Source organism: Cucurbita pepo, chromosome LG14 (assembly GCF_002806865.2).
Source record: "Cucurbita pepo subsp. pepo cultivar mu-cu-16 chromosome LG14, ASM280686v2, whole genome shotgun sequence".
NCBI classification, from domain to species: Eukaryota; Viridiplantae; Streptophyta; class Magnoliopsida; order Cucurbitales; family Cucurbitaceae; genus Cucurbita; species Cucurbita pepo.
The window spans coordinates 6762837-6789774 of NC_036651.1; the positions used below are offsets into that span (position 1 = coordinate 6762837).

The 26938-nt window shown below is 34.7% G+C and overlaps 3 protein-coding genes across 8 annotated transcripts; 2 read left to right on the plus strand and 1 right to left on the minus strand.

The window, feature by feature from the left end:
* The first annotated feature begins 3378 nt into the window (after window positions 1-3378).
* Window positions 3379-7961, plus strand: LOC111810915 (cytochrome P450 87A3-like). 5 transcript variants are annotated; one of them, XM_023697757.1, is made up of 10 exons: window positions 3379-3644; window positions 4727-4882; window positions 4953-5274; window positions 5369-5518; window positions 6180-6431; window positions 6530-6619; window positions 6702-6780; window positions 6876-6982; window positions 7100-7227; window positions 7438-7961. In XM_023697757.1, the coding sequence occupies exons 1-10, from the start codon at window positions 3631-3633 to the stop codon at window positions 7523-7525; spliced, it is 1386 nt and encodes a 461-aa protein (XP_023553525.1). In that variant the 5' UTR covers window positions 3379-3630; the 3' UTR covers window positions 7526-7961. The 5 variants fall into 5 exon arrangements, with proteins under 5 accessions (XP_023553525.1, XP_023553526.1, XP_023553527.1 ...); XM_023697758.1 differs by having other exon boundaries at window positions 4748-4882; XM_023697759.1 differs by having other exon boundaries at window positions 4786-4882.
* Window positions 7962-9044: 1083 nt separating this feature from the next.
* LOC111810073 (E3 ubiquitin-protein ligase At1g12760-like) lies at window positions 9045-16026 on the minus strand. Its single transcript, XM_023696630.1, has 5 exons — window positions 15236-16026; window positions 10891-11010; window positions 10666-10798; window positions 9676-9840; window positions 9045-9541 (listed from the first exon to the last, which is right to left on the minus strand). The coding sequence occupies exons 1-5, from the start codon at window positions 15793-15795 to the stop codon at window positions 9368-9370; spliced, it is 1152 nt and encodes a 383-aa protein (XP_023552398.1). The 5' UTR covers window positions 15796-16026; the 3' UTR covers window positions 9045-9367.
* A 2446-nt stretch (window positions 16027-18472) lies between these two features.
* Window positions 18473-24891, plus strand: LOC111809684 (replication factor C subunit 2). Of its 2 annotated transcripts, XR_002817282.1 has the most exons (8): window positions 18473-18741; window positions 19132-19238; window positions 19323-19424; window positions 20280-20475; window positions 24009-24137; window positions 24218-24412; window positions 24484-24687; window positions 24723-24891. XR_002817282.1 is itself a non-coding variant. In XM_023696063.1 (7 exons), exons 1-7 carry the CDS (start codon window positions 18580-18582, stop codon window positions 24592-24594), a joined length of 1002 nt encoding a protein of 333 aa, XP_023551831.1. In that variant the 5' UTR covers window positions 18473-18579; the 3' UTR covers window positions 24595-24891. The 2 variants fall into 2 exon arrangements, 1 of the variants encoding a protein (XP_023551831.1); XM_023696063.1 differs by having other exon boundaries at window positions 24484-24891.
* Window positions 24892-26938: the final 2047 nt, after the last annotated feature.

Sequence of the window (26938 nt, forward strand, 5' to 3'; positions counted from 1 at the left end):
GATTTCTCAGTAACTAGACAATAGACACTCGAACAGATGCTTTGTTGGTGAACTTCTTGATAATTCTTTTAGGGTTGTTTTGGCCTATTAGCTTTAGTCGACCCACGATTGGCTACTCAAAATGCCAAAATGGTCGTGGTTTCAAGGTTGAAATAGCATTGGTCAACCCTTTTAAGGAACCGCCAACAATGCCACTTTTCTTGGTCATACCCTTTGGAGACTAGACATCCAAGACCTTAACAGAGAGTCGTTTAGGGGTTGGTCACACAGCCGTTAGACGGCTATAACAAATATACCTAACTTTTTCTCTTATTCAAACCGTGTCTCGATTCCAGTAATTTTTGGGTTGACCTTATATAAGTTTTGAACTCGATTTTATGACTAATTTTCACCCGTAATGACTATTCTAAAAAATTGTGTAATTTATCAAATATATTAGTTTATTTCCTTTTTAATACAATTTTTTTATAAATAATTAATTATATATTTTTTTATTCATAAATTTACATTACTTTTATTTATTTATTTATTATTATTTTTTTAAATGTTATACCAAATCTAATTTAAATTATTAAAATTGCAAATGAAAAATTGGTTTTGTTTTAACCATGAACATTTTTTTAGGATTATCCCAATGAATTATTATTATTATTAGCATTTAAAATATTATAGTCAACTTTACTCATTAAATAATTATCAATATATATTTAATAATTTTAAAAAATTAATTTAATATTTAGTATCTCATTTCAAGTATAATTTTAGGTTAGATATGAAAATAAAAAATTAGAATAATTTTCCAATCCAATAATATTTTTAAAATAGCTCAAATTATTTTTTCAAAACTAAATAATACAATCACGATCGTTTGAAAGTCCCACATCGACTAATTCAGGGAATTATCATGAGTTTATAATCAAATAATACTATCTCCATTGATATGATGCCCTTCAGAGAAGGGCCAAAGCAAAGCCATGAGAGCTTATATCATACCATTGTGGAGAGTCGTGTTCATCTAACAAAATGAGTTATAGCTACGTGTGCGTTTGTATATATATATATATATATTAGGGTTTTATAGCTTGTGTTTATAGCAAGCACAGGTCTTTGATTGAGTATTGAAAAAAGTGTTCAAAGCTCAAAGCAAGAGCTGTCATGAAAGGGCAAGCAACTTTTGGGACCTCACAAAGTCACTATTTTATTCCTTTAAACCTTCCAATACTTCTTCCTTTTTGGTTTTAAATATTTTTAAACTTTATTATTTTAATCGAGTGTTTCGTGTTAGGGCAACATACTGATATATACGTAGCGTCTCTTCGGGGTAATATATCAAATTTGTTTATATAGATTGTTTCGTTTTTTATATTATTGTATTCTTCAAAATCATTCTTGTAGGTACGTGTTTGTACAAACATATAAAGAGACGTAATCTATGTTCTACGTACACACAACATGCATGAGGTCTCGTAATTCCATAGTTCCCATAAACTAACGATGTTCGAACAAGACTTACACCGAAGTGTCTTAGTTGTCCTATGATCGTTCTTTCCACCCTGCTCGTCACTCATATGCTACAACTTTGCCCTTACTTGAAAATCATTTTAAAATAGGGTGAGTATGAAAATACTCGGTAAGATTCTCCCCTATTAGGGTCAGACATGCAAACTATCATATAGTTCATCAATCAAAATCAAGAGATCTTGATGGTTGATTACTCGTAACACACAATGTAATCGATTCACTTAAAATAGTTTTGAGCAATTACTCCTTAGTGACTAATAGTTGTTGGTTACCCGATACACACAGCGTGTACTCTTACCACGTTTATAAATTTCAGCAATTACCCATGTGACCAATTTTTGTGAATCATAATTTAGAGTTATGATGTTTCTTGACATTTTTAGATACGGACTAATTATGACGGTACATATTGACTAATTATGGTCATAAGATATGAAAGTTACAACTTTTTGAATGCTCGTGCCATGTATACTGCGTTTGTAAATGAATTTGGCAGGGCAAATGTAGTAAAAATATCATTTTTGGTAGCCGTTAGCCAAGGGCTAAGTTTATTTGCTATGTAATTTAGATGACATGTTTAGAATCATTCAAGCTTGACATGATCGATCTTGCTTGTGGAGTGATTTAAATTTTCAAACAAATGTTCTTGCCTTGAGATATTTGATCAATGAGGTCATCCGGTGATTCCTTTACCATTAGGGTTACGTTTCCGTGCAATTCCATTTAATTTAGATTGCATGTTTAGAATCATTCAAGCTTGACATGATCGATCGTACTTGTGAAATGATTTGAATCTCAAACAAGTGTTCATGTCTTGAGATATTTGATCAACAAGGTGATCCGAATTTTACTTTCCCTTGAAGTGAAATCAAATTAATGCGGGAGTTTTAGCATTTGTGAACTAGAGGTTTGCATATCCAAACACTTACGAGGGTTCTTAGATTCAACTGACTCAGGGTTCCTTGTCAAGAAGTACTGAAAACCGATTTGATTTTATTAAAAATTAAAATAAATGATTAAATAAGGGCAAGAACGATACCGTGAAAAGCCTTCTTGATATGTTCTAACAATGTAGAAGTTGCTCCACGAGATCTTCCTTACTATAACTTTAACACGAGCATATTGGCTTATGAGAGTTTCTTCGAAAAATATACAATAGAGAAATTGTGAGGGATACGTCCATGACTCAATCCCATCGCATATTTGAAATAATAAATTAAAATATATTAATTATATATATATATATATATATTTTTTTTTTTTCGCCTATGCAATATATTAAATATTAATTTGAACCTTTCAAAATTTTCTTGTTATTAATTACGTTATAAACCCAAATTAAAATAAAAATAATAATGGTATTAATTTAATTATAATTCAATAAATAAGACATAATTGACAGAGTTAAATTATTAAACTATAATAATTTTAAAAGCAGTTAAAATTATTATCATTTTAATTTAATAGCTTTTAAAATTATTATCAAATAATTTAATTAAAATGATAATAATTACACTATCTCAAATAAAAAAAAAAAAATACCCTAAAAGAAGGCAAATTTACCTTAGGCTTTAAATTTAATCCAATTAAACTTTAAAAATCAAATGAATTTAAAACTTTAAGAAAATGTTATGAATTTTACCGTAAAATTTTTACCTCAATTAATAAATTATAATTATGTTATTTTGTTTAGTTTTTTAATTTATGAATTTTAATAGAATTATTCTTGAGCTTAATTTTGTACAAAAATTAATTTAAATTAGTAATTTTAAAAAAAAATATCGAATAAAATTTAGAAATTAAAAAAAAAAATTATATTCTTTTAAATTTTTGAATGAGTAAATGATGAATTTAGAGAGTGAGAAATTCCAAACGAAGAACAGTTGAAAAACGGAAAAAATTTGAAGAAACAATCGAGCCCTGAGCTTTACATATGGAGCAATTCTTCTATGAACCCTAGTTTTTGAGGTGCATTATCGGATTGAGAGGGCTAAAAGCTCTCAATTATTGTGTTTCGGTAGCCGCACAGTGACCTATCGATCTAACTTGTAGCATTGATAATGGAGTTTTTGGAGTTTGTGGCTCAATGGCATTCTGGGACGGAGCTCCATGTCTGGAAGAAGGTGTGTTTAATCAGTTTCTCCACCTTTTACATACCTAACTTATGGAAATATGGAAGAAACATTTTTAGAAACACTTGGTGTGCATAATCGTTTACTGCTGATTTACTGTTCAAATGTTCTTCATCCATATCTTCAATTGATGTAAGCAACAAGATTTGAGTATGATATGGGGAATATTGGGTGGTGGTTACAGCTAAAACGGAAGATCTAGGAAGAGAAAACGCGACAAATTTTTGTAAAATAACACCATGTTGGCTTTGTTTATAGTGATCAAATCCTGGAGGTTTAGATACTCTGGTATTTAACATAGATATTGAGGAATATTTTCCTGTGTTTGGTGTGAAAAATCTGATGTTCGTTTGAGCCTTTAATGATCTAATGAAAGATTGGTTTTCCATTGATGATTTAGCGATTCAGATACTTTGGAACTTTACAGAGAAACCAACAGACCCTTTCAATTTTTAAAGAAAAATATATGAAGAAAACCCCTTCTGTTTAAGCAAAAGCTCCTTAAAATAAGGCATTATTCTGCCCTCGTGTTTCTTCTTCTTTTGGTTTGAAAATGGTGGCTTAAGATGAGGTATTATCTTACAAAGGGTGAGAGGGGAGTGGAGGAAGCATCCTGTAAGTTTCACACGAGATCTAAAATATGGGGTTTGACAAATGATATGGAGTTGTGGTCTTAGACAGAACACTAAACACTTATTTTATTCAATCTCTTAACTACCTGTAAGCCATATTTTAGAATTGAATTCTGTATTAAATAAAGGGTCCAGAGAGAGAGAAGGAAGAGGACAAGATTTAATTTACTATCTTAACTAGTTGTAATGTCCAATGAGGCTATATATGATGATAAGATCTCACTCATATGTTACTCAAAGGGAGATACATGCCAGCACTTTCTTCTGCTTTCTGATTATTCTCTTCCCCCACATCCAAGCACCACTCGCCCCCTTCTCCTTCTGACAATATTTCCATTTCAGCGTGCATCAATCATATATATATTTCTTCTTTGGAACTTCTCTGTTCCTATTTATACCCAGAATGTGGCTTCTTTTGATTGGTGCTATTGTTGTTGTAAGTTTTACACACTGGCTTTATAGATGGAGAAATCCCAAATGTAATGGAAAACTTCCACCAGGTTCAATGGGTTTTCCTCTACTTGGTGAAACCCTGCAGTTCTTTGCTCCCAATACCTCCTCTGATATTCCTCCTTTCGTCAGAAACAGAATGGATAGGTTTGTTGTGTTCCTTCTTGTTCTTTTTCTTTCTTCTCATGTTCTTATTGAACGCGCTTAAATGTTTCAGGTATGGACCGATTTTCCGAACGAGTTTGGTGGGAAGACCGTTGATTGTCTCGACAGACCCTGACTTGAATTACTATATCTTTCAAGAAGAGGGACAATTGTTCCAGAGCTGGTATCCTGATACCTTCACAGAGATATTTGGAAGGCAAAATGTTGGTTCGCTGCACGGTTTCATGTATAAATATCTTAAGAACATGGTTCTTCATCTTTTTGGCCCTGAAAGTCTGAGAAAGATGATACCTGAAGTTGAGGCTGTAGCAACTCAAAGATTGAGACAATGGTCATCTCAAAACTCAGTTGAATTGAAGGATAATACTGCAAGTGTAATTACATACTCGAACATTCTTGTTAACAATTGCATGTTTTAGAAATTCTGTTCATTTTCCATGTCTGATACTGATTTTTTGGTCCATGCAGATGATTTTTCATCTGACTGCAAAGAAGCTGATTAGTTATGATTCAGAAAATTCTTCGGAGAATTTGAGAGAGAACTTTGTTGCATTCATACAGGGCTTGATCTCCTTCCCTCTAAATGTTCCCGGAACTGCTTATAACAAATGCTTACAGGTAATCCAAATATAGTGTAGAAATTCTAATGATGCGCACTTCCTCATTTTTGCCGTAGGAATTGAGGGTGCTCTTATGGATAGCTTCAATAGGCAAAATTTTAATTGAGAACTGCAAGATGAACTTTGGAATTCTTTTTAGAATAATTCAAAAGAAATTCCGTTTTCAGTTCAAAATTAAGCTTGTTTAGTAATAATTTCTTTATTTCATAATATATTCCTAATATACATAAGAAATAATTGCCAAATTTGGTATCAAAAGCTACATCTAAAAAGTTACTTTTTTTTAGCTTCTACAATATGGCTAGTTTAATGAACATGTAGTTACAATATCGATTAGGTTAGAAGCTTAACTTTTTAAAATACGATTGATATCAAATTATTAGTTTGAATATATCTTTCTGTTATCTTTGAAAATGTCTTACTTCTTATAATCTCTCTCTCTCTCTCTCTCTCTCTCTCTCTCTCTCTCAATATGTATATATATATACATATATTTATTTATTTATACTATTTTCCCAACATTTGTTGTGTTTTGATATCAATATGACTTCAATTTGTTCCGTTCAAACCTACTAACAACACAGGTTACAATTGATAATGACTTGTTTTTGAACTAATCTATTGTAAAATTGATCTTTTACTTTGAAATGAATTAACAGGGCCGGAAAAGAGCGATGAGGATGCTGAAGAACATGTTACAAGAAAGGCGAGCAAATCCAAGGAAACAACAAATAGATTTTTTTGATTTTGTTCTTGAAGAACTGGAGAAAGATGGAACTCTTCTCACTGAGGAAATTGCTTTGGACCTTATGTTTGTACTACTTTTTGCAAGCTTTGAAACTACTTCACTTGCTATTACAGCAGCCATCAAATTTCTCCTCAACAATCCTCATGTGCTCGAGGAGCTGACGGTCCGTTCTGTTCTATTATAGCAGCCATAAATGCTACTTGCTTTCCACAACCTTGTTGAAATCTGTTCTTTTCTGATGAGTATTTGCATCTTTATCAGGCTGAACATGAGGGAATATTGAGGAGAAGGGAAAATGCACATTCTGGGCTTACTTGGGAGGAATACAAATCCATGACATTCACATTTCAGGTTACTTGAATTATTCATATGTTCATTCTTTTCTCTCTTTTATGCCCTATGTTTCTTACAAACCAACTTCATCAAATTTCAGTTTATCAACGAAACGGCGAGACTGGCAAATATAGTTCCAGGAATCTTTCGAAAAGCACTAAGAGATATCCAGTTTAAGGGTATGCAGTAGTAGCATTTAAGATGTTATATTTTTTTTCCTGCAAAAGATCATCCCAGATGTTGACTAAAAATGTATGCACCTTAATTCGAGCAGGATATACCATTCCAGCAGGCTGGGCTGTTATGGTCTGCCCTCCAGCTGTGCACTTAAACCCGGAAAAGTACGTCGATCCCCTTGCTTTTAACCCGTGGCGATGGGAGGTATGTTGAGGATACATCGTTAGTCCTTTTTTTTGTTGTCTGAGCTAGTTTCTATTGTGAGTAGTTTCACTACGTTTGATATTTGGGATCACAATAATTGATTTTCCTTTTTGCCAGAAATCTGAACTGAAGGGAGCCTCTAAACATTTCATGGCTTTTGGTGGGGGCATGAGGTTCTGTGTTGGTACAGATTTTACCAAAGTTCAAATGGCTGTGTTTCTCCATTGTCTGGTTACAAAGTACAGGTAAGTTGCAAGAGAGAGTAAGACAGGATTAACTTTTTATATATAAAACTTTTTAATTTTCGTAATACAACTCTTTGGTCCCTTCAAGAACATCCGATAAAATTGGAACAATACTTGCTAAAACTTTATGAATCGAAGACAAACTAGGGGCAACTACATGCCTCTGTCCTCGAGACAGATAACTAATGTTTGTACATTTGGAACTCTCAGGTTCAAAGCAATCAAAGGAGGCAACATCGTCCGAACTCCCGGTTTACAGTTCCCGGACGGCTTTGACGTTCAGATCATGGAGAAATAACGAAAAAACCTTCAAAAAGAAGATAAAGAGAAGTAGCAAGACATGGGAATGCATGAGGTGAGCATCACTTTTGTATGAGAATCAGACGAATCTTTTTGATCCAAACAAGGAAAATTGTGAAGTAAAGATGTTGAAAGCAACGAAGCTGCGTAGTATTACAAGCCTGTAATCTTCACAAAGCATCATAGTGTCTCAGTATTATCATTCATTTTGTTCATCTTTATTACTTCTTCTTTTTGTCTTTGTCCTGATAGTACAGTCATAGAAGGGGAAAGAAAATGAAAGCCATCCATATAGTATAGTCAGTGTTATCATATTGTATGCCTTGTTATAATGTAAAATTTACTTCCATTTTGTGTAATGGTGAATGCTTGTGTTTTGGTGTTGAAGCACCACTACTCATACAAAATATGAATTTTGTGCAGCCCTTTTGTTACATTCTTGATACTTGTGGAGTGATGAAGTTTATGAAAATTGTTGTGGAAATGACCTTTTTCCTTTGAAACCATTCCCTTTGGTAAGAAATTGAATCAACCGATTGAACTAAAATGGACCAAAATGAAATCGAAGGTAACCTTTGTTTGAGTTACGATACTGGGTGGATGGAGAATTCAAATCTTTTGGGTCGAGTACACATCTTATGCCAATTAAAGTTCATAACTAATCATCGTAAAATAAACTGTTCACACATCATACAACTTCAATCTCAATAACTCGTGATAAATATTGCAATGAAACATGCAAAACATAGACAACCAATTCATCTAACCAAACTTTGAGGCATTCTAAATGTAATTTCACTTGCTTCAATAAGCTCAATCCAACGGTCTTAAGCTCCCTACAACTTACTTCAATAGGTAGGGTAGGGTTAAGTTGAATTGTAACCCATTTTAAGTCGATTGGGAACAAAATGTCAACTCGTGAACTAACCCAAAATTTTCAATTTTCCAAAATTTGAACCCTAACCTAAAGTAGGAAGAAAAAAAATGTAAGCCAACCTAACTTTTATAGCTTGAATTAGGTAGTCCAAGTTGATCAAGTCATATGAACACCCCTAATTTAACTCTTAGATATTATCAAAGTTTATAGTTCATGAAAACAATTATTAGAATATATCATCTCATCTAGATCGAGATCAACATTTTACTAACTAACACATACTTGATAGGCTCAACAATAGGCACAAAATAAAAAGTAGCACAAACAATTAATGAGACATTGCACAATATATGATTCAATGATTCAAGTACATAATAAATTTAACTTTAAATACAACTTTGATTAATTTTGGTCCTGTACTTTTAACTTTAGTTTACTTTGGTCCATGAACATTAAAAAAAAAAGACCATTTTCATCCCTTAAAATTGAAATGAAAATGAATAGAACTTCATCCAAAATACAAGGATCTAAATGCATCCAATTAGGTATAAAAAAAAATAGAATTATTGGTTGGATGTTAGAGAGAGTTGCAAAACTGACACACGAACTCCCAAAGGCAGCAACAAAGTTTGGAATAAAGAACAAAAACAAAAGATTTGTAACTTAAATTTATTGAGCAACAAGATTACAGAAGTTGAGGACTAGGGAGAAGGAAACAAAAGGGAATGCCTTGGGGTGGGGGGGTATTAGTCATTACAGAGAACCTTCAATCGCCATTTACACGAGCAGCAACCTGGGCACAGAGCAAAGACTACAGCAAAGAATAACATTCACTACAACAATAATAGCAACTGCAGCAAAAGAAAAGAGGCCTATACTGAGTTTGCTGATCCATCCCTTTCACAACTACACACAACGCACCTGTATATACGTTCTTTCATACACATAAATTGAGAAGTAATTTCAAACTTCCTCTTGAGCAATATTGCTACTTTTCAGGATGTTGTACTTGCAGAGAGGACAGGTAGCATTAATATACAGCCACTTATCGACACAGGCACAGTGGAAATGGTGACCACACGGAAGCTCTCGTAGCTCGACGCCATCCTCATATGCAGAAAGACAGATGCAGCACTCCTAAAAGACGAGATTTCCATCAAACAATCATCTATTTGAGAGCAGAAGAAGCCTATTCTAGTTTATAACAAAATAAGATCCTGCAACGGACTGTATTTCAGTTTTGGCATATGATAATGGTATGGCATACATACCGCATCCTCCTGTGAGAGGGCACGTTCAATGGGTGAATCTGTACTACACTCGATCATTATGCCACCAAGAGGTTCCTGTACATCAGCGGAGAATTTCTCTGCATCATCAACCTTTCTGAATGTAAATTTTGACAACTGTTCAACATCTTCTTTGGTTGCTCCTTCCTGCATATATGCATAATTATATGCATCAAGGCAGTAAAGTTGGCCTTGTAAACAAACTAAACACATTATTAATCTTAGATGGTCTTGGCCCTAGGGTGAAATATAATACTGGCTACCAAACTCGGGTCCTAAACTCTCTTTCNGGCACTGTTTGATCCCCCCCCTCTCTCTCTCTCTCTTTCTCTCTCTTGTAATAACCGAGTATAAGGGATCCCACCCCTTGCATCCTCTCTCTCTTGTAATAACCGAGTATAAGGGATCCCACCCCTTTCATCCTAAATTCTTCAACGAGGCTTCAATAACCTCAAGACAAACTACAACAAAGAAGAAGGGTGTCAAGCTAATATATAGAAGAAGAATTTTATGAGAGAATCTTTGATAAGAGCTGATTGGGAAGAATTCTAGAGCTTTCCATCTCTCCCAAGTACACCCAATCTTAAGCCAAAACGCACCTTACTCAACTCTGTCCTGCCCTATTAGTACCCTGACCCAGTCCCCTTGAGTCAGCCCCAGAATCTAGTTACAAAATAGTTGTCCCCTTCTTAACCAACTAATTACACCCTCCTTCCTCATGCGCTTTCTCTGATACACATTTCTAATGGTAGTCGATCAATCTTATACATGAAAATGACACACAATAAAAGGAGACAGCTCCCGTCTCTCTCCCTTTCTTACTTTTACTTCTATAGTTTTATAATGGGAAAAGCAGAAAATTTTATGTAGAAATGTCAAAAAAACAAAAAAGGAGACAACAAGATAACAGTCACAAAAATATTAGCCCTTTAATGAAAACATAAAAATATCTTCAGTGACACCATAAAATACCTGGTCTGCTACAGCATATAAAAGTGCAATGATACAGGGAAGACAACAGCAAACAGCGATTCCAATGATACATGCCAAAGCAACACAGAAGACCACAAAGAAGACATCAAAACCCAAGAATATGATGCATAACCTGCAGTTCAAACCACATTAATAGATGTTAGAATCTATGAAAACGTAATCATCAACTTCAAAATCCGGTACAAGAAAGGAATAATCACAAACCAGTAAAGCAGAGGGGAGACGTGTGCTAAAGATTGGCCTCCTGCAGATACCCAGTAGAATCCAATAATCCACCAGATGAAGGAAAACATAGTATTTGCAGATTCCAGGTGCTTTGCTACACTGTCGTGTCAGAAAAAATGAATATAGGAGATATAAAGAAAATTGGAGGGATCAACTAATGAATCAGCTTTATAACCTTTTTTTTGTTTTGTTTTGTTTTTTTTCTTTTTTTTTTACAAAACATACTTTCATTGAGATAGATGAAATGAAATACAAGATCATGAAAAAAACAAATACAAGAACAAAAGAGATGCATGCTCAATTACAGAAAATTCTATTGTTACGTGAAAAATTCTACTAATATCAAGCCAGATTATAGTCAGCTTTATAATCCAACATTATTCCACGAGCTCATAAGCTAAGAAGTTTTTGTGTTGGAAGTAGATTTATAAATGTTTGTAAGCCAAGATTCGAAAGAGGCATGCTGGACAATGAGAATGTAATTGACTACTCGACAAAAATAGTAATGATGATGATAAAGAAAAAGAAGTAGCTTGTTCCTACATACTTAGTGCTCATTAGTCCATTAGGTGATAAGGGATCAAGTTCTTTGGAAGACTACCTTTGTTTCTGAAGTTTTATGGAATTTATGGATCGAAAATAATAGGAGTATTTAGGGATGTTAAGAGGTTCTAAGAAAAGTTTGGGGTGGGATACGTTCCAATGCCTCTCTTTAGGTGTTCTCTATAAATATTCTCATTTTGAAATTATCCTTTATTTGTTATTCTCAACAATAAAATGGACTTCCACATCCATTTTTTCAACGTTCAATAATCTTTCTCCCATGAGTTTCCAACTACTAATCCTCCCCTTAAAAGCAGTAAGTCGATCTCTCTTGATTAACAAGATGATTCGTTTGCCTCCTTTATTTCTATCCTAAAGGCAACCACGTAATTTTCTTTCTAAATCTCCAGCTATCTCCTCCATGTGTGCCAAACTGATAGAACACAACTGGGCAAGCTCCCAACGATCCCCTATGCCATTCCCCTTCCACTATTATTGGAGACTCCCTCAGCCGTACAATTCATTTCTCTTGTGGAAGGAATATCCTGAGGGGTTTTAAGGTGGGAGAAATTTCGTGGAAATCTGTCACCTACAATATGCAAAATGTACTCATTTTTTTGCCCAAATACTGATCAGCTATAGATGTGATGGGATATTCTAGGCATTTTCTTATTGAGAGCAGGCCTGTATCTAGATATCTCTAAATCCCAGTAGAGTGGAGCTTCCTTCTCTTATAAAGTCAATTGTTGTAAAGTGGAAGACTTCCCTTCTAATCATTTGAGCTTCCACCCGGTGGAAATCAGAATAAATAATAATAAAAATAATAAAATAAAAAAAGTTTTTAGAAACTTGTTTTTGTTTTTGGAATTTGGTTAAGAGTTCAAATGATTCCTTAAGAAAGATGCAAGGCATGGTAAATAAATTGGGAGAAAACAAGCAATAATTTTCAAAAACCAAAACAAAAAAAGAAAAAAGCAAATAGTTAGTAAAGGGGGACCTTTGGAATTTTGCTTTTCCAGATTTCTTTACACAGTGTGGGGTTGCCATTGTTTACTAGAAAAGTTTCATCGAAAGATAAAAAGAAAAAACCAGCACAAACTTTGTCCACCCCACATCTCTATAAATTTATAGAACAAAACAAAACATTTTTCTTTGATAAAATGGAAATTACAAAAGAGTATCAACATTATACAAAAGAACCAAAATCTAGAAAAGATTCACAACTCTAACCCAACAACTTTGAAAGAGAACTAAAAAGAACAAACATAAACAAACTCCCATAATCATTACAGATAACAACTACCTAACTTGGGGAATTGCAAAAAAAATTGACAGACACTGTTCCACCACTACGGTCTGTCTTCAGTGTGATACATAAATAGACAGACAGGGACCAAATTGAGCAAGCAGCATTATCATTTACTATTCTAGTCATCCTTCTATTTAAGGGTTGAGCAAAGCTAGCTCATAACAAGTCAGTGTACTTCTGCCACATCCTACATTTTTATTCACTTAATTTCAATTGTCATCAAGAAACTGAGGTTGATAAAATCTAGTTATATCCACTCCAAACGATTTGCAAGAGTGATATCCTACAACATATTTTTCCAAAAGTCTGTTCTTAAGCTTTTTCAAGTGTACGTGGCTCTTAAGTAGAATTATTACTTTTTTTTTAGTTCAATAATTGTAAGGATGGAGAACCAAACCACCTAAAGTAGAGCCATACAATATCTTATCTACTAAGCTATGCTTGTATTCATAGATGAATAGAGTTGATTAATGCAATTGGATTCGGAATATTCCCTCGACTGTGTTGAGCTCAGTCAAAATGATAGTATAGAAACCAGAAAAATGCAGGAGAAAACCTTTCAGCACTTTATCATTATTAAACTGTGTACAGAGCAGCCATACATATAAGCTGAGGAAAAACTACTTCTCACACCTTCTTTCATACAAGGTGATACAATGAAATACAACTCCAATAACAATCAACTACTTGATTAATACCCTCTTTTTTCTCTAATTTCTTCTAATTGTAATGAGCTTTCACCTTCTTCCTCATCGATTCATGATTCTGATGGGGAATAAGTTGCTAGCATCAATATTTTGGAGTCGAAGAGCCTGTGTTGAATTTACAGGTACTGGGAAGAAATGAGGTTGATCATTGCATGGATGATAACTTTGAAGCTTCATTTTTCCTTTTTTTTTTTTTTTTTTTTTTTTTTTTTTTTTTTTTTTTTTTTTCAGATAGTGTTGTTGGCCCATCATTAAATTCAATTGCTAATTAGTTCAAAGAAGTTTCCCCTATAGAGTCCACTTGGTCGATTTCTAGTAAGTTTGCTTTTCTTATTGAGGCTTGCGATCTTAAGATGCGTGCAATCCCATCTTCATCACCTCGGATAAATGTTTGATTGCTCCCTATTGTTACCCTTCCAATGAAATTAATCTCAAGTAATTCTAGAGTTCTTGGGGAATTCTCTAACAGGTTGACTCGATTTACAGAAAATCCAGTGGAAAGGTTATCAAAGGGTTGGGGATGAATCTTCTCACTAATTAATTGACAGTTTTTTTGGTTTTGAAAGAATGGGCCAATTAATAGTTTCAATAGTGTGGGGGCAGTAATTGAGAAATCTCTCCTTCAAGATCGTTCTTATTAAGATTTGGTATGTTGTGAATGAAGCCACAACAAACACAGATAAAAACCTCATTCAGAGCTGAAACTAGGATTCTCTCTTTGCTTTATATCAAAATCTCTCAGCTTTACACTCAAAATTAGGCATGGTCTTGCCTTGTCTTCTTAGAGGCTGAGCTCTTTGGTTTGTCACCTTGTTGCAACCTTAATTTCAATGAGCATAGCAGCTGTTTCATACGTTTTTCTTGATGGCAAGGTTGGAGGTTGGTTTATGATTTTCTTTAGAAGAATGTAATAGCTTTAAATGTTACGTAATTGGTGGAGGCCTTTTTCATAGCTTCAGCTTTTGTTTGCAAGCTCTCCAAGACTTTCAGGCGAAGATATTGAAAAACTTTTTTTGTTCTTTCAATATTTCTTTTCATGGTTAAATCTCTCTATGGGTGTATTTGTTGTTTTGTATTTTCTTCTTTTCCTTCTTTTTCACCCCCTATGGGAGTTTGTATCCCTTGAACACTCGTTCTTTTTCATTATTTAATCAGAAGTTGTTTCATGATAAAAAAAAAACTGAAAAATTCAGTTTAATAATTTAATGATAAACTAAACAAACGACTAACAATAATAGCTCTAATGAGTTGCCTTCATACAGCGCCAGAGACTACGTGAATGTTTTACATGATGAGACTTTGATGCCAAGGGTGGTTTAGTTGAAAATAGGTATGTAAAGAGAACAATGGTTCCTGTTGTATCAATCCTTCCTTATCAATCACGCCTGGAGGTAAGAATTATGATATATATATATATATATATATATATATATATATATATTGATGTCCAAGATAGTAAACTTAACCAAACATTTCGAATTTCTAAGCATTTGTGCAGCTGGGAGAAAAGCTCAGCTGATGTAATCATCCTAATAGTCTAACATTTCCCATTGAAAAGCAAACTCAGAATCCATGTCCTTTACTTAACATGCTGCATATAACCAAACATATCATCTCTATCAAACAAAAAATCTACCCTTTGGTTCCTTATAATTCCTATAAGAACAATTACGAAATCACTGCATGTCAAACATCATAAAACAGATTTCTGAAAAGGACGACATCATATTTAAATCTTAATGTAAAAACGTATATATAACCTAACCTGGTGTCGTTATCATCCAGGTGCGCCAATGATACATAATGACTCGAGTTCCCTCTCGACCCCAAACCGGAAAGCCCGCGTGCAGAATTTCCCTCATCCATCGAATTGAAGTCTGAATAGCGCCGCTGCTGGCGGCGACGATACTCCACAATAACACACACCATATGGAGAATGCATTGAAACGCATACCCCACAATCCACAACCTCAAAGGCATTGTAGGAGACTCGTTGCGGCTCAGAACCAAAACGGTAGCAGCAACAACAACAAAAGCGAAATTCCAGACGATGTCAAGGATGACAACCGGCTTCGAATACGCCCAATCACTCTGCCTCTCCTCCAATTGCTCCGCAGCTGTCTCTCGGACCAACATAGACGGCTCACGCATCGTCCTCCGACTACTCGCCTGCCTCAGAAACCTCGCCGCCTGACGCAGACTTTGCCTCTGCACAAATCGCCGACCCGAATGCGTTTCATCAAGCGACCGATTCGAATTCCCCATCAAGGGGGAGGTATCAACAATATCGTCAGACGATCCATTCGGAGACCTTGAAGATGCCATTAGAAATTCCAAAAACAATGAATCAAACCCTAAGTCCGCGAATTGACTTGCTTCATCCCGAGCAAGAAACAACGAAAGAGGGAAAATCCAATAGGGAGGTGAAGGATTATCGGAGCTCCGGGGAAAAGTAGGGGGATGTTGATGATACGAAGAGGCCTAGGGGGGAGGAATTGAGATACTCTCGTCGTGGTGCGAAAGGGGAATGGCGCGACCTGTTATGGTGTCTCCGGGATCGCGGCTTCTTTGTAATTATTTTGTCTTTTCTCCCCCACCTGTGGGACACGCCCGATTGGATCGAAACCACGTGTCGTTTTGTCTGTTCATAAACTGAAAATTACTGGTGGGGGGAACTTGTTCATTTATCACACGACGTGTCGTNTTTAGATTCACCTCAAAATCTTTATTTTTTTTTTAACCTAAATTAACCAAATTATCTTTAAATTTTCAAAAATAAATAAATAAAACGAATTAATATTTTTTTCAGAAATTTTATTAATATCCTTACAAATTTTCAAAAACTTCAAAAATACATTTAAATTTTTTAAAAATCTNATATATATATATATATATATATATATATATATATATATATATTCTTAAAATACTGTCGGAGATACTCAGTAAGATATGGATGAACAGTTTTCGTCCATACATTGACAATAAGAATTTTAAAATTTTTTTTTATAGTGATACTTTTAAAATTTAATTAGTATTTTTTAAAGATTTTTAAAATTTCAAACGTATTTTTTAAAATATTATTGAAAGTTTAAGGTATACTAACTTTATTTTTTAGTTTTTTTTTAAATATAAATGTATTATTGACGATTTTAAAATTTTAAAAAGTATTTTTTTAGAAGGGATAATTTTATTAACTTAACCATTATTTTTTATTTTTATAAAAAATATATGAATTTAATTATTAAATCTTGTGCCAAAACACGAACCAATGGATGGCGAACCAAACCATTTTGGATTTCGTAGCTTCATAACTATCTATGGAAAGATACTCTACCCCGAAACCTTTTTATTCCTGTCTCTTATTTTATTTTTATATCATTATCAAATTTTACATTTATTTTCTCTCGCTACTTCTTTAATAGATAAGATTTATTCCACGCAAAACTATATGGAATATATATAATATAATGTTTTAACATAATTTCTAAAAATTTTAAATTTAATATTATAATGCTGTAGCAAAGCCGGGATTGATGCAAAAATGGAGACTTGAGATAGGGACCGAGACTAAAATAGACATAAGAACAAAGAATATAATCTCTGTCTTCGATCCCATTTAGCTAACGAAGAGAAATCTCTCCCGGCTCTTTCCATCATTCTCTATTTAAATATGAATTTTATAGTCCCTTAAGTTAAATGAGCATTTCTATTTAAAACGAAAATTAATCGGCCTTTTATTGTTGAACGATGGACTCCCTCCTCTTCAAATACTACATTTTAATGCTTTTAAAAATTTATTGAATTCCAATAAAAATGTATTAAAAACTAATAAATAAATTTTATTATTCTATAATTATATAATATAAACATCTTCAAATAAGTAAAAAAGATAAATCGTCGATAATATGATACACGAAAAAAGAACTTTAGCATAAAATAAATATGTACTTTAAAATATTATAACGAATTTTATAAAAATAACTTCAACCCCCTAACTTAATTGATTTAGATATTATATATTAAATTTATGTATTTATATTTCCAAGACTTTTTTTTTTTGTTGCGTTAATACCAACGTGGGACATCAAAATCCACCCCCTTTGAGCCCAGCATTCTTACTGGCACACCGCCTCGTGTCTACCCACCTTCGAGGATGACACTCTTTCCTTCCTCCAATCGATGTGGGATCGCCCCCAAATCCACCCCCCTTTGGGGCCCAACGTCCTTACTAGCACATCGCCTCGTGTCTACCCCCCTTCGGGGAACAGCGAGGGGGCTGACACATCGTCCGGTGTCTAGCTCTGATACCATTTCTAATGATCCAGATCCACTGCTAGTAGATATTATCCTCTTTTGGCTTTCCCTTTTCGGGCTTCGCTCAAGGCTTTAAAACGTGTCTGCTAGGGGAAAATTTCCACACCTTTATAAATGGTGATTTGTTCTCTTCCTCAACCAATGTGGGACATCACATGAATATTAAGAATATTTGACTTTTGTAGCAGGTCGGTGATGCGTTGTGACTCGTGAATGTTTAATATTTAAATTTTATGAGATTTTAGTTATTAATTTAATAACATATCAATAGAATTTTTTGTTGTTTAAAAAAAAAAACAATCGACAGCTGAACCCAACTTAATCTGGACTGTGAATTCTATTGGGGTTGCTCGATTTAGCAATCCAACCACCCGAATTCAATAAAAAAATTAATAAAATTTGGATCGAGATCACTTGAAACGATATAACAATATTGAAGCCTCAATTTTTAAATCTAAGTCACTCTCACATTGTTACAGTCCCCGTTTTCATTTTAACATTTTATCCAAATTTTATTCTAGTAAATTTTAAATTTAAACTAAAAAGGGTTACTTTTTATAATAAAAATTAAAATTAAAAATGGGAGGGTATTATTGGTAAAACAAAAAAATGCAGGGTCAAAGCTGTCATTAATGATAAGAAAAAAAAAAAGGGGTTTTGCCCTTTTATATTGAAAAACAAAAAGCCAAGCCAAGCCGAGGGCGCGAAGTGGGAGGGGCCGAGTTTCTCCTTCAAATTGTTCTACCCATCCTCGAGCAGCCACATTCATCTGTGCAAAGACAAAGAAAATCCATGGCGTCTTCTTCAGGAAGCAGCAGCAGCAGCAGCTACGACATGCCATGGGTGGAGAAGTACAGGCCCAGCAAGGTCGCTGACATTGTAGGCAACGAAGAAGCAGTTTCTCGGCTTCAAGTCATTGCTCGCGACGGCAACATGCCCAATTTCATATTATCTGTACTTCTCCATCGCTTTTTCCTCCCGAAATTTTCATTTTTCAGTTTACATTGCCGCCATTGATGTCGTAGTTCAGTTATGGGACATAGGGTTGCTTAATTTTTAATCTTAGTTATGTGAAGTAGAAAATCATGCAGCTTGAACATTTTTTTCATTCTTTGAACTGTTTTCATGGGCACCGGGGGATTTGGGAACTAATCAGGTTCGAATTTTATCCTGTTTTTTCTTATTTTTTGGGGGTTTTAGTGTACTGCAGTGAAATATACTAAAAATTTCATTCACAATTGGTAGGGGGCAAGTGAAATTCAAAAGGTTCTAATCAAGTGGGATGAGGTTTTTACTTTTGTCTTGCTATTGGTGATACTCTGTTGCTATATATTTGTTTTCTAGGGTCCGCCAGGAACTGGGAAGACAACCAGTATTCTGGCTCTTGCACACGAGCTCTTAGGACCAAATTACAAGGATGGTGTTCTGGAGCTTAATGCATCAGATGAAAGGTGGCACATTCTATGCTTTTTAAGCTTCAAACATTTCCAATGTTATTGGAACTGTATGTTTTTCTAATCTGTGTTCTTGTTTAGGGGAATCGACGTTGTGAGGAACAAAATTAAGATGTTTGCTCAAAAGAAAGTAACCTTGCCTCCTGGTCGACACAAAGTGGTAATATTGGATGAAGCTGACAGGTAGGTTTCAATGGACATATGCTAAGAAACATGGTTTCTCTCTTTTGTTGAGTGTTTGTAGCATCCTTGTTTGTTTTTATTTTGTCCAATTTGGAACACACATGGAACATATCTGGTCGTGTAGGGGACACATCATTGTAAAGAAATTTGATCGAGAATTTAGAAAGAAAAATGTTTAATCCAGCTCATTACTTCATGTCCTTTGCTCAAACCATTACTTACCTTATTATAATCAGCCCTAAAATTTCATGAAGAAATTGTGGGGGGAGGGACACACTACTCACTGTTTCAANAATTTTTTTTTTTTTTTTTTTGTTAAATTCACGTATCTTGTCTATTTTGAAGTGTCAAATATGTTTGTGGTCTCATTTGAACCGAAAAAGATGTCTGTCCGTCTACCCCTACAAAAGAAGAAGAAAATGAAAGAGGAAATAGAAACCATGTAACGCACATCTTCTATAAAAAAAAAAATATTCCCAATGTGTCCATGTCGTACATTTGTATAAATTAACAAATTGACATGTCGGTGTCCGTGTCATAATCATGTCTCATGTCTGTGTTCGTACTTGTTTCTTAGGGTATATGACACATCTCATAGTCATAGGTTATATGATCTAACCATATCTAAAAGATTGTTTTCTGCGTGCAAGTTCCACTTTCGTGTCACTATTTGGTCCTAAATGGAACCAAGAAGTTCTTTCTTGGGAGGTTTTCTTTGTTTCCTCCCCTTCCTTTTCGCATTCCTATCCCTCACCTAATTTTATTTTCTTTTGCTTTGCTGTTCATTTTCTGACTGTGGGTTCCATTGTTTATTAATTGCTTTTGGTGATGGTTATGATTATGAAAATAATCCAGCATGACAACTGGAGCACAACAAGCTTTGAGGCGTACAATGGAAATATATTCAAACACAACTCGTTTTGCACTTGCATGTAATACCTCCTCAAAAATTATTGAGCCTATTCAGAGTAGATGTGCAATTGTCCGATTTTCAAGATTAACAGATCAAGAGATTCTTGGGCGCCTTATGGTGGTACTTCAAGCAGAAAAGGTATCAATTATTTGTGATAGTGATTAGAGATGCATTCCAGACTACATTTCTGTTATAAATACAATCTCTCTGCTAAATTTAATTGTTCTTAAAAACTTGATGCCGCTTGATTATCTTCTGAAGAAGGTATCACTTTATTGAAAGGCTGAAAGCAGCACTATGTTAGATCTCATGTCATTGTTTTATTATGCATTGGTCTCATTGTTCTTTTGTGCAATTTTTTGATGGAAATGGCTAGCTTGTTTAGTAATCATTGGTCATATTTTAAGCTGTGTTGTTCAAAAGGATAAAGAGCCTTGTTCCTCTCAAAACTGTTCGTGTAGGCCTGAATTTCTAATAGATATGTGTCTTAAAATTGCACCTAAACAAAGTAAAATGTTAATATTGCTGATTGTTCATGTTAGAAACTTGTGGAAGGGAAGGTTCGGCACTTGTCATGTTGCCTTCTTTTCAGTACTCTCTCACTTTTTGTAGTGTTCCCTTCGTGTATCTCCTGTATGCATATATATTAGGGCTATAAGTTAGTCAATTGGTGTTGATTTCATTAAATGGAAACCGATGGGTTTACGGGGTGCAAGCAACCAACTAATCCTAGTTTGTTAGTTTTCCTTTTTTTTTTTTAATAAAAAAATAAATTAAAAAATCATCCTTATTATTTTAATAATCAATGAACATAATATTAAAAACCTTTTTTTAAGAAAGATATTCGTTTATTTCTTTTATTTTTTATGTTTTTTAGTATATGTTATAACTTTTGAAGGATTTAACTCCAAGATTTTGTATTATATCTTATTTTATTTTAGGCTATGAGAATACAATTTTCCGTTCTCTCAAACTCTTCGGTGGGTGGTAGGCATCCATCAATAGGCTAGCTATCAAAGGGGTAGACACAAGTTTTGAAGGGGATTATATTTCTTTCAACTGCTAAATTAAGCTCTTGGGTCTCCTTGGTTGGATGTGAGCTTAGCTAACTTCCGACCTACCATCATGGTCTCCCTTTTGGGGGTAATTTGTGGAGTATGATCTTATGGAACCCTGTTTTAGACTAGGTTCATAAAATGTTTCTCCGAAACATGCTTTTTTCTCAAGTTGGGTCGGCTCACCCTTATCCAGTCTGTGCTGAGTGTTATCTCCAATTACTTCTTATTCCTTTTTCAAGATCTAGGTCCAATCTAAAGTGTTTGACTAGCTTAATCTGGAAGCATAAAAGCCCAAAGAAAATCCCAGTTTTCTTTGGTCCTTGGCCTTTTGAAGCCTAAATACTGATGATAGGCTGCAAAGGAAGTTCAAAGACTGGTCTCTTCTTCCTTCTAGATGCAGATTATGTTGGCAACTTATATTGCACTGATCTATCAAGGCACATTGAGATATAAGTTGCCAAAAAAGAAACAAGGGAGGGTGAATTGCTTGGAATATTCTAGCGGGTCTTCTGGGGATTTCATTTAGTATGCCAATTAGAATTGATGATTGGCACTTGGAGGGTTTGAATGCTTGGAATCTGAAAGGTAAAGCTTTGGTGATAGGCAGTTGCGTCTTTAGGGCTCTTTTGTGGCTTTTGTCGAAGGAAAGAAATGCGTGTTCGTTTGAATATAAGTCCTTACATTTTGATTCTTTTTGTAACTTTATATACAAAACACGGGCTCTTGGTGAATTGCTTTACACAAAAAGTTGTTTTGTAATTATAGTATGTTGGTGATTATCAAGGATTGGCAGGCTCTTTTAAAGTAGTTGGTGAGGGGAGGGGTTCTCTCAACCCCAGCCCTTAGTGTGTTCTCTCTTTTTCAATGAGTATATCCCCTTTGAGGTTTCTTATCCCAAAAATAATAATAAAAAAGAAACATTATTATTGTTATTTTTATGAAAAAGTTTCTAGGTGCTCTAAGTTATTTACTCATTAGTCAAAACTTACTCGAAAGTACTGAAAAGTTGCACTCTTAAAAATTGGTTTTGTTGTTCCTTTAATAGGCTTGAAAATTAAGAACAAGAGAATCAAGAAACTTGTAGGGTCGTGTTCAAGGTATCAGCAAGCTATTGAGGGAGTCAGATGTCTGGAGCAAAAGAAAAACTGGGCATGTATATTGAGACATTTCGAAAGCACCCCTTTATCTTGGGCATTAGCATGGTTCAACTCAAATGAAGACAATGATGTATTAAATTGGATCGTCTTTCCCTTGAGCCTAAATAGATCTGCCCTTTCATGGCTAAATTGGCTGAATGAGTTATTTTAATCCATAAGAGGTTTCACTGAGTTATAATGGGCTTACACCTGAAAATTTGCTAGTATGACCAAGGAGACATTCAACATGTTTAATTTCCTCCAAGGAGAAAATGGAAGCTTGAGAGATTGCTTGAAACGCTAAAACAAAGCAATTCATGTAACAGATCAAGCCTACTGTTAGTAGATATTGTCCTCTTTGGGCTTTCCCTTTCGGGTTTCCCTTCAAGGTTTTAAAACACGTCTACTAGGGAGAGGTTTCCACACCCTTATAAGAAATGCTTCGTTCCCCTCTCCAACTGATGTAGAATCTCACAATCCACCCCTCTAGAGGGCTCAGCGTCCTCGCTGGCACACTGTCCCGTGACTGGATTTGATACCATTTGTAACAGCCCAAACCCACCGTTAGCAGATATTGTTCTCCTTGGGCTTTCTCTTTCGGGCCTCCCCTCAAGGTTTTTAAAATGCGAATACTAGGGAGAGGTTTCCACACTCTTATTAGGAATGCCTCATTCCCCTCTCCAACCGATGTGGGATCTCACAATTCATGAGGTGGTCAATTACAATGATCATGTAATAACTGCTAACTTGTGTCTTAAAGTGCAGCTTTTTTCCAAGTATGGTTCTCTTCCACTCCTCTTGCTTAGTTCCCTACCAACACGGAGAAACTATATGTTTCTGGCCTTTAGATCAGCCTGAAAGCGTGGGACAAAACAGCAGCCTAGTAAAGGCAGTGGTTTAGACAAACCATATAGAAAATGAAATATAGAAGGAGCCACCAAAAATGACAAACACCATCTGATGCACTCACCTCAGCTTTTTATGTGCTAACCTTCATTGTCTAGCAAAAGGTTAAAGAGTACCTTAGTTGGCCAATATCGTGAGATGCTAACCATTCTTGCAAAACAGGGTCCTACTACAAATTTCATAGAGGCATGGATATAGAACAAACGATTGCCGTGTTTTGAAGCGAGAAGGGTTTGGGGCATCAATGTTATGTGTTATGCTAAATGACTCATGAACACTTCGATGTGCTATGGAGCTGTCAGTTTGCTATGAAAATTTAGAATAATTTCTTGGCTCGTTACACGTTAGCTTAGTCGGCTCCTAGTAGAGGCTTCGATTATGGTTCACTTCAACGTCTCCTTTTGTGTGTTCACTACATGTTATTTTGTTTAATTTGCATTTGTTTTTTTTTTTATCCTTAACACTACCTTGAGCCTTTTTTTTTTTTATTGTTTTGTTGTGTTTTGTGGACTCCCATGTTTGGTAATATGTTCAAGTAGTTTAGAAATGATAATTGTTTGAAAATATGAAGGTACCCTATGTTCCAGAAGGTCTTGAAGCAATCATTTTCACCGCTGATGGTGATATGAGGCAAGCGCTGAATAATTTGCAAGCTACATATAGTGGATTCCGCTTTGTAAACCAAGACAATGTTTTCAAGGTTCCTATCACATGTTTTTATCTTTCCTTATCTTAGACTCAGGAAACTTCATCTTGTAACATGGCTTGTTGATTCACTAGGTTTGCGATCAACCGCATCCGCTGCATGTTAAGAACATGGTGCGTAACGTGCTTGAAGGTAAATTTGACGATGCTTGTGCAGCTCTGAAGCAACTCTACGACATGGGCTATTCTCCCACTGACATAATAACCACTCTTTTCCGTATTATTAAGAACTATGATATGGCTGAGTATCTGAAACTGGAATTCATGAAGGTATGTTGAAACATGAGCTATCGTTTGACCATACCAGATTAGCTAGTACTCACTCTTTTGATGAATTGCAGGAAACTGGGTTTGCTCATATGAGAATTTGTGATGGAGTTGGGTCTTATCTGCAGCTATGCGGTCTTTTGGCCAAGCTTTCCATTGCTCGTGAGACTGCGAAAGCGCCATGAATGGTCGAAATGTTGAGGCTGCTTAAAATTCGGCTCGAAGGGGAGGTAATATGAATTTAAACACTTGTGTTCCTTAGGATATTAGCTTTTGTTTTTGTATGATATAGTTAGACTAAGCACAAAATTTGGTGTGTTAGGATCATTTTGCTAAGGTTTTAGGCCAATGGCATTCTTGTCGACATTTCTCTCTCCCCTACCCCATTGAAGTAGGTACAAGCAAGCCCTTGACTGTGTCCATGATTCTCAGTAGTTAAAATCTTTTGTTTTCAAATGACTTAATCTAATGTTACGACCCAAGTATTTATCAATATCTCGGTACTTTGAGGCAAAGAAGCACGAACACAAACAAAGACATGGTGTGTAACGGTCCAAGCCCATCGCTAGCCGATATTGTCTTTTTTGGGATTTTCCCTTTCGAGCTTCCCCTTAAGACTTTTAAAACGTATCTACTAGGAAAACGTTTTCACACCTTTATAAAGAAGGTCCTCTTTGGGCTTTCCATTTCGGGCTTCCCTTCAAGGTTATTAAAACACGTCTATTGGGGAGAAGTTTCCAGACCCTTATAAAGAATGTCCTTTTTGGGTTTTCCCTCACGAGCTTCCTCTCAAGGTTATTAAAACGCATCTGTTAGGAAGAAGTTTCCACACCCTTATGAAGAATATCCTTTTTGGGCTTTCCCTCACGAGCTTCCTCTCAAGGTTATTAAAACGCATTTGCAGGGAGAAGTTTTCACATTCTTATAAATAATGCCCTTTTTGGGCTTTTCCTTTCGGGTTTCCCCTCAAGGTTATTAAAACATGTCGGCTAGATAGAGGTTTCCACACTCTTATAAATAATGTCTTTTTTGGGCTTTCTCTTACGGGTTTCCCTCAAGGTTTTTAAAACGCGTATGCTAGGGAAAAGTTTCTACACCCTTATAGAGAATATCTCGTTCTCCTCCCCAACTGATGTCGGATTTCACATAGTGATATGTTATATTTTATAGTCACGTACATGATGTCTTGTTCATCAGTTTCGTACAAAAATAAACTTAAAGTCAATAACCGTGCTTCGAAAAGTTACAATTTGTCTATTCATTGCTTTGAAAACGGCTCGAAGAGTTGGATTCATATTCAAGTTCTATGATTAGTGAATGTCCGATATATGTTCGACATGGACATGTTATCGAAACTGAAGCGTCAATGTCTAGTGACTTGGGAGGTCTATTTTTCAGAACTTTATGGTTACAACAGGGGAATGCCCATATCTACGCCAACAGTGCCTGACAAAGGAAGCTTGTGCAGGGTCCATATGTTACCAATACTTAATTGGTGGCTTGGAACCAATCGTCTGCCAGTTGGAAACATATCTGAGTAACTTCAAAGCCAACTATTACAATCCAACCACCTTCAGTTGCCAATAAAATAAATCCCATCACGAACAATTCCAAATTTGTCGTTTACGATTAACCCAATTGTACGATTCAACTACTTTATTTATCTAGGTGATATGGAGCGGTGTGTGAATGGTACCTACAAAATCAGTGATGTACCGAGGAACTGTTCCATGAAGGATTTTCAATTCATAGAATGGGTTTGGGGGCATGCATTGCTCGTTGATCAATCAAATGATCGGTCAAATCACTAGTTTTTTATCAGTCCAACGAGGTAGATAGAAAGATATAAACTTCTAATCTCTTGGTCGATAACTGCTTTAACCAGTTGAATTATCCAATTATCTTCACCACTAAGTATATCGACAGTCTCAAAAAGTGTAGATATATCCGTCATTAACACGTTCTTAAAAAAAAATCTATAGTTTAACACATTTTTTTAAGAAAAAAATGCATTATTTAGAAATATTTTTATAAAGATACAAATACTTCAGAAATTTATATCGAATGATACAAATTTTTTTTCTTTTGAATAATAATTAACGGTTAAATTATAAGTTTAATTGGTAAAAAGTATTTAATGCCCGAAATTTTAAAAGTATATAATATGTCCGAGTTATTAAATAATAATACGAAAATTATGCATGTTTGACTAAAATATATTGACATTTATTTATAAATAAATAACTAATCTAATCATTAAAATTTATAGACATGAATTAATATATTATTGGAAAAAAAAATAATTATCTCCCACATGTAACAATATCAAGACTTTCATAAGTCAAAGCTTGGGATTAACATCAAAGTCAAAGAAAAAAACATTTAATTTTTTTTTATAAAGATTTTGTTATTTTACCTTATTAAATTTTTCTTTATTTAAAAAATTATAAAAAAAAGAACTCCATAAGTAAGATATTATATTTTCTAAAAAATAAACAAATAAATAAAGAAATGAAAAAAAAAAAAAAA

What these genes read in the sequence shown, in the direction of transcription:
- LOC111810915 (XM_023697756.1), top strand. Translation starts at nt 4,689, where the DNA reads ATGTGGCTTCTTTTGATTGGTGCTATTGTTGTTGTAAGTTTTACACAC. An exon ending in ATGTGCTCGAGGAGCTGACG is followed by an intron (nt 6,432 to 6,529) that starts GTCCGTTCTGTT and finishes CATCTTTATCAG; the next exon opens with GCTGAACATGAGGGAATATT. An exon ending in CCATGACATTCACATTTCAG is followed by an intron (nt 6,620 to 6,701) that starts GTTACTTGAATT and finishes ATCAAATTTCAG; the next exon opens with TTTATCAACGAAACGGCGAG.
- LOC111810073 (XM_023696630.1), bottom strand. Translation starts at nt 15,795, where the DNA reads ATGGCATCTTCAAGGTCTCCGAATGGATCGTCTGACGATATTGTTGAT. An exon ending in CTGGATGATAACGACACCAG is followed by an intron (nt 11,011 to 15,235) that starts GTTAGGTTATAT and finishes CTGACACGACAG; the next exon opens with TGTAGCAAAGCACCTGGAAT. An exon ending in TATATGCTGTAGCAGACCAG is followed by an intron (nt 9,841 to 10,665) that starts GTATTTTATGGT and finishes GCATATATGCAG; the next exon opens with GAAGGAGCAACCAAAGAAGA.
- LOC111809684 (XM_023696063.1), top strand. Translation starts at nt 18,580, where the DNA reads ATGGCGTCTTCTTCAGGAAGCAGCAGCAGCAGCAGCTACGACATGCCA. An exon ending in TGCCCAATTTCATATTATCT is followed by an intron (nt 18,742 to 19,131) that starts GTACTTCTCCAT and finishes TTTGTTTTCTAG; the next exon opens with GGTCCGCCAGGAACTGGGAA. An exon ending in CTTAATGCATCAGATGAAAG is followed by an intron (nt 19,239 to 19,322) that starts GTGGCACATTCT and finishes GTTCTTGTTTAG; the next exon opens with GGGAATCGACGTTGTGAGGA.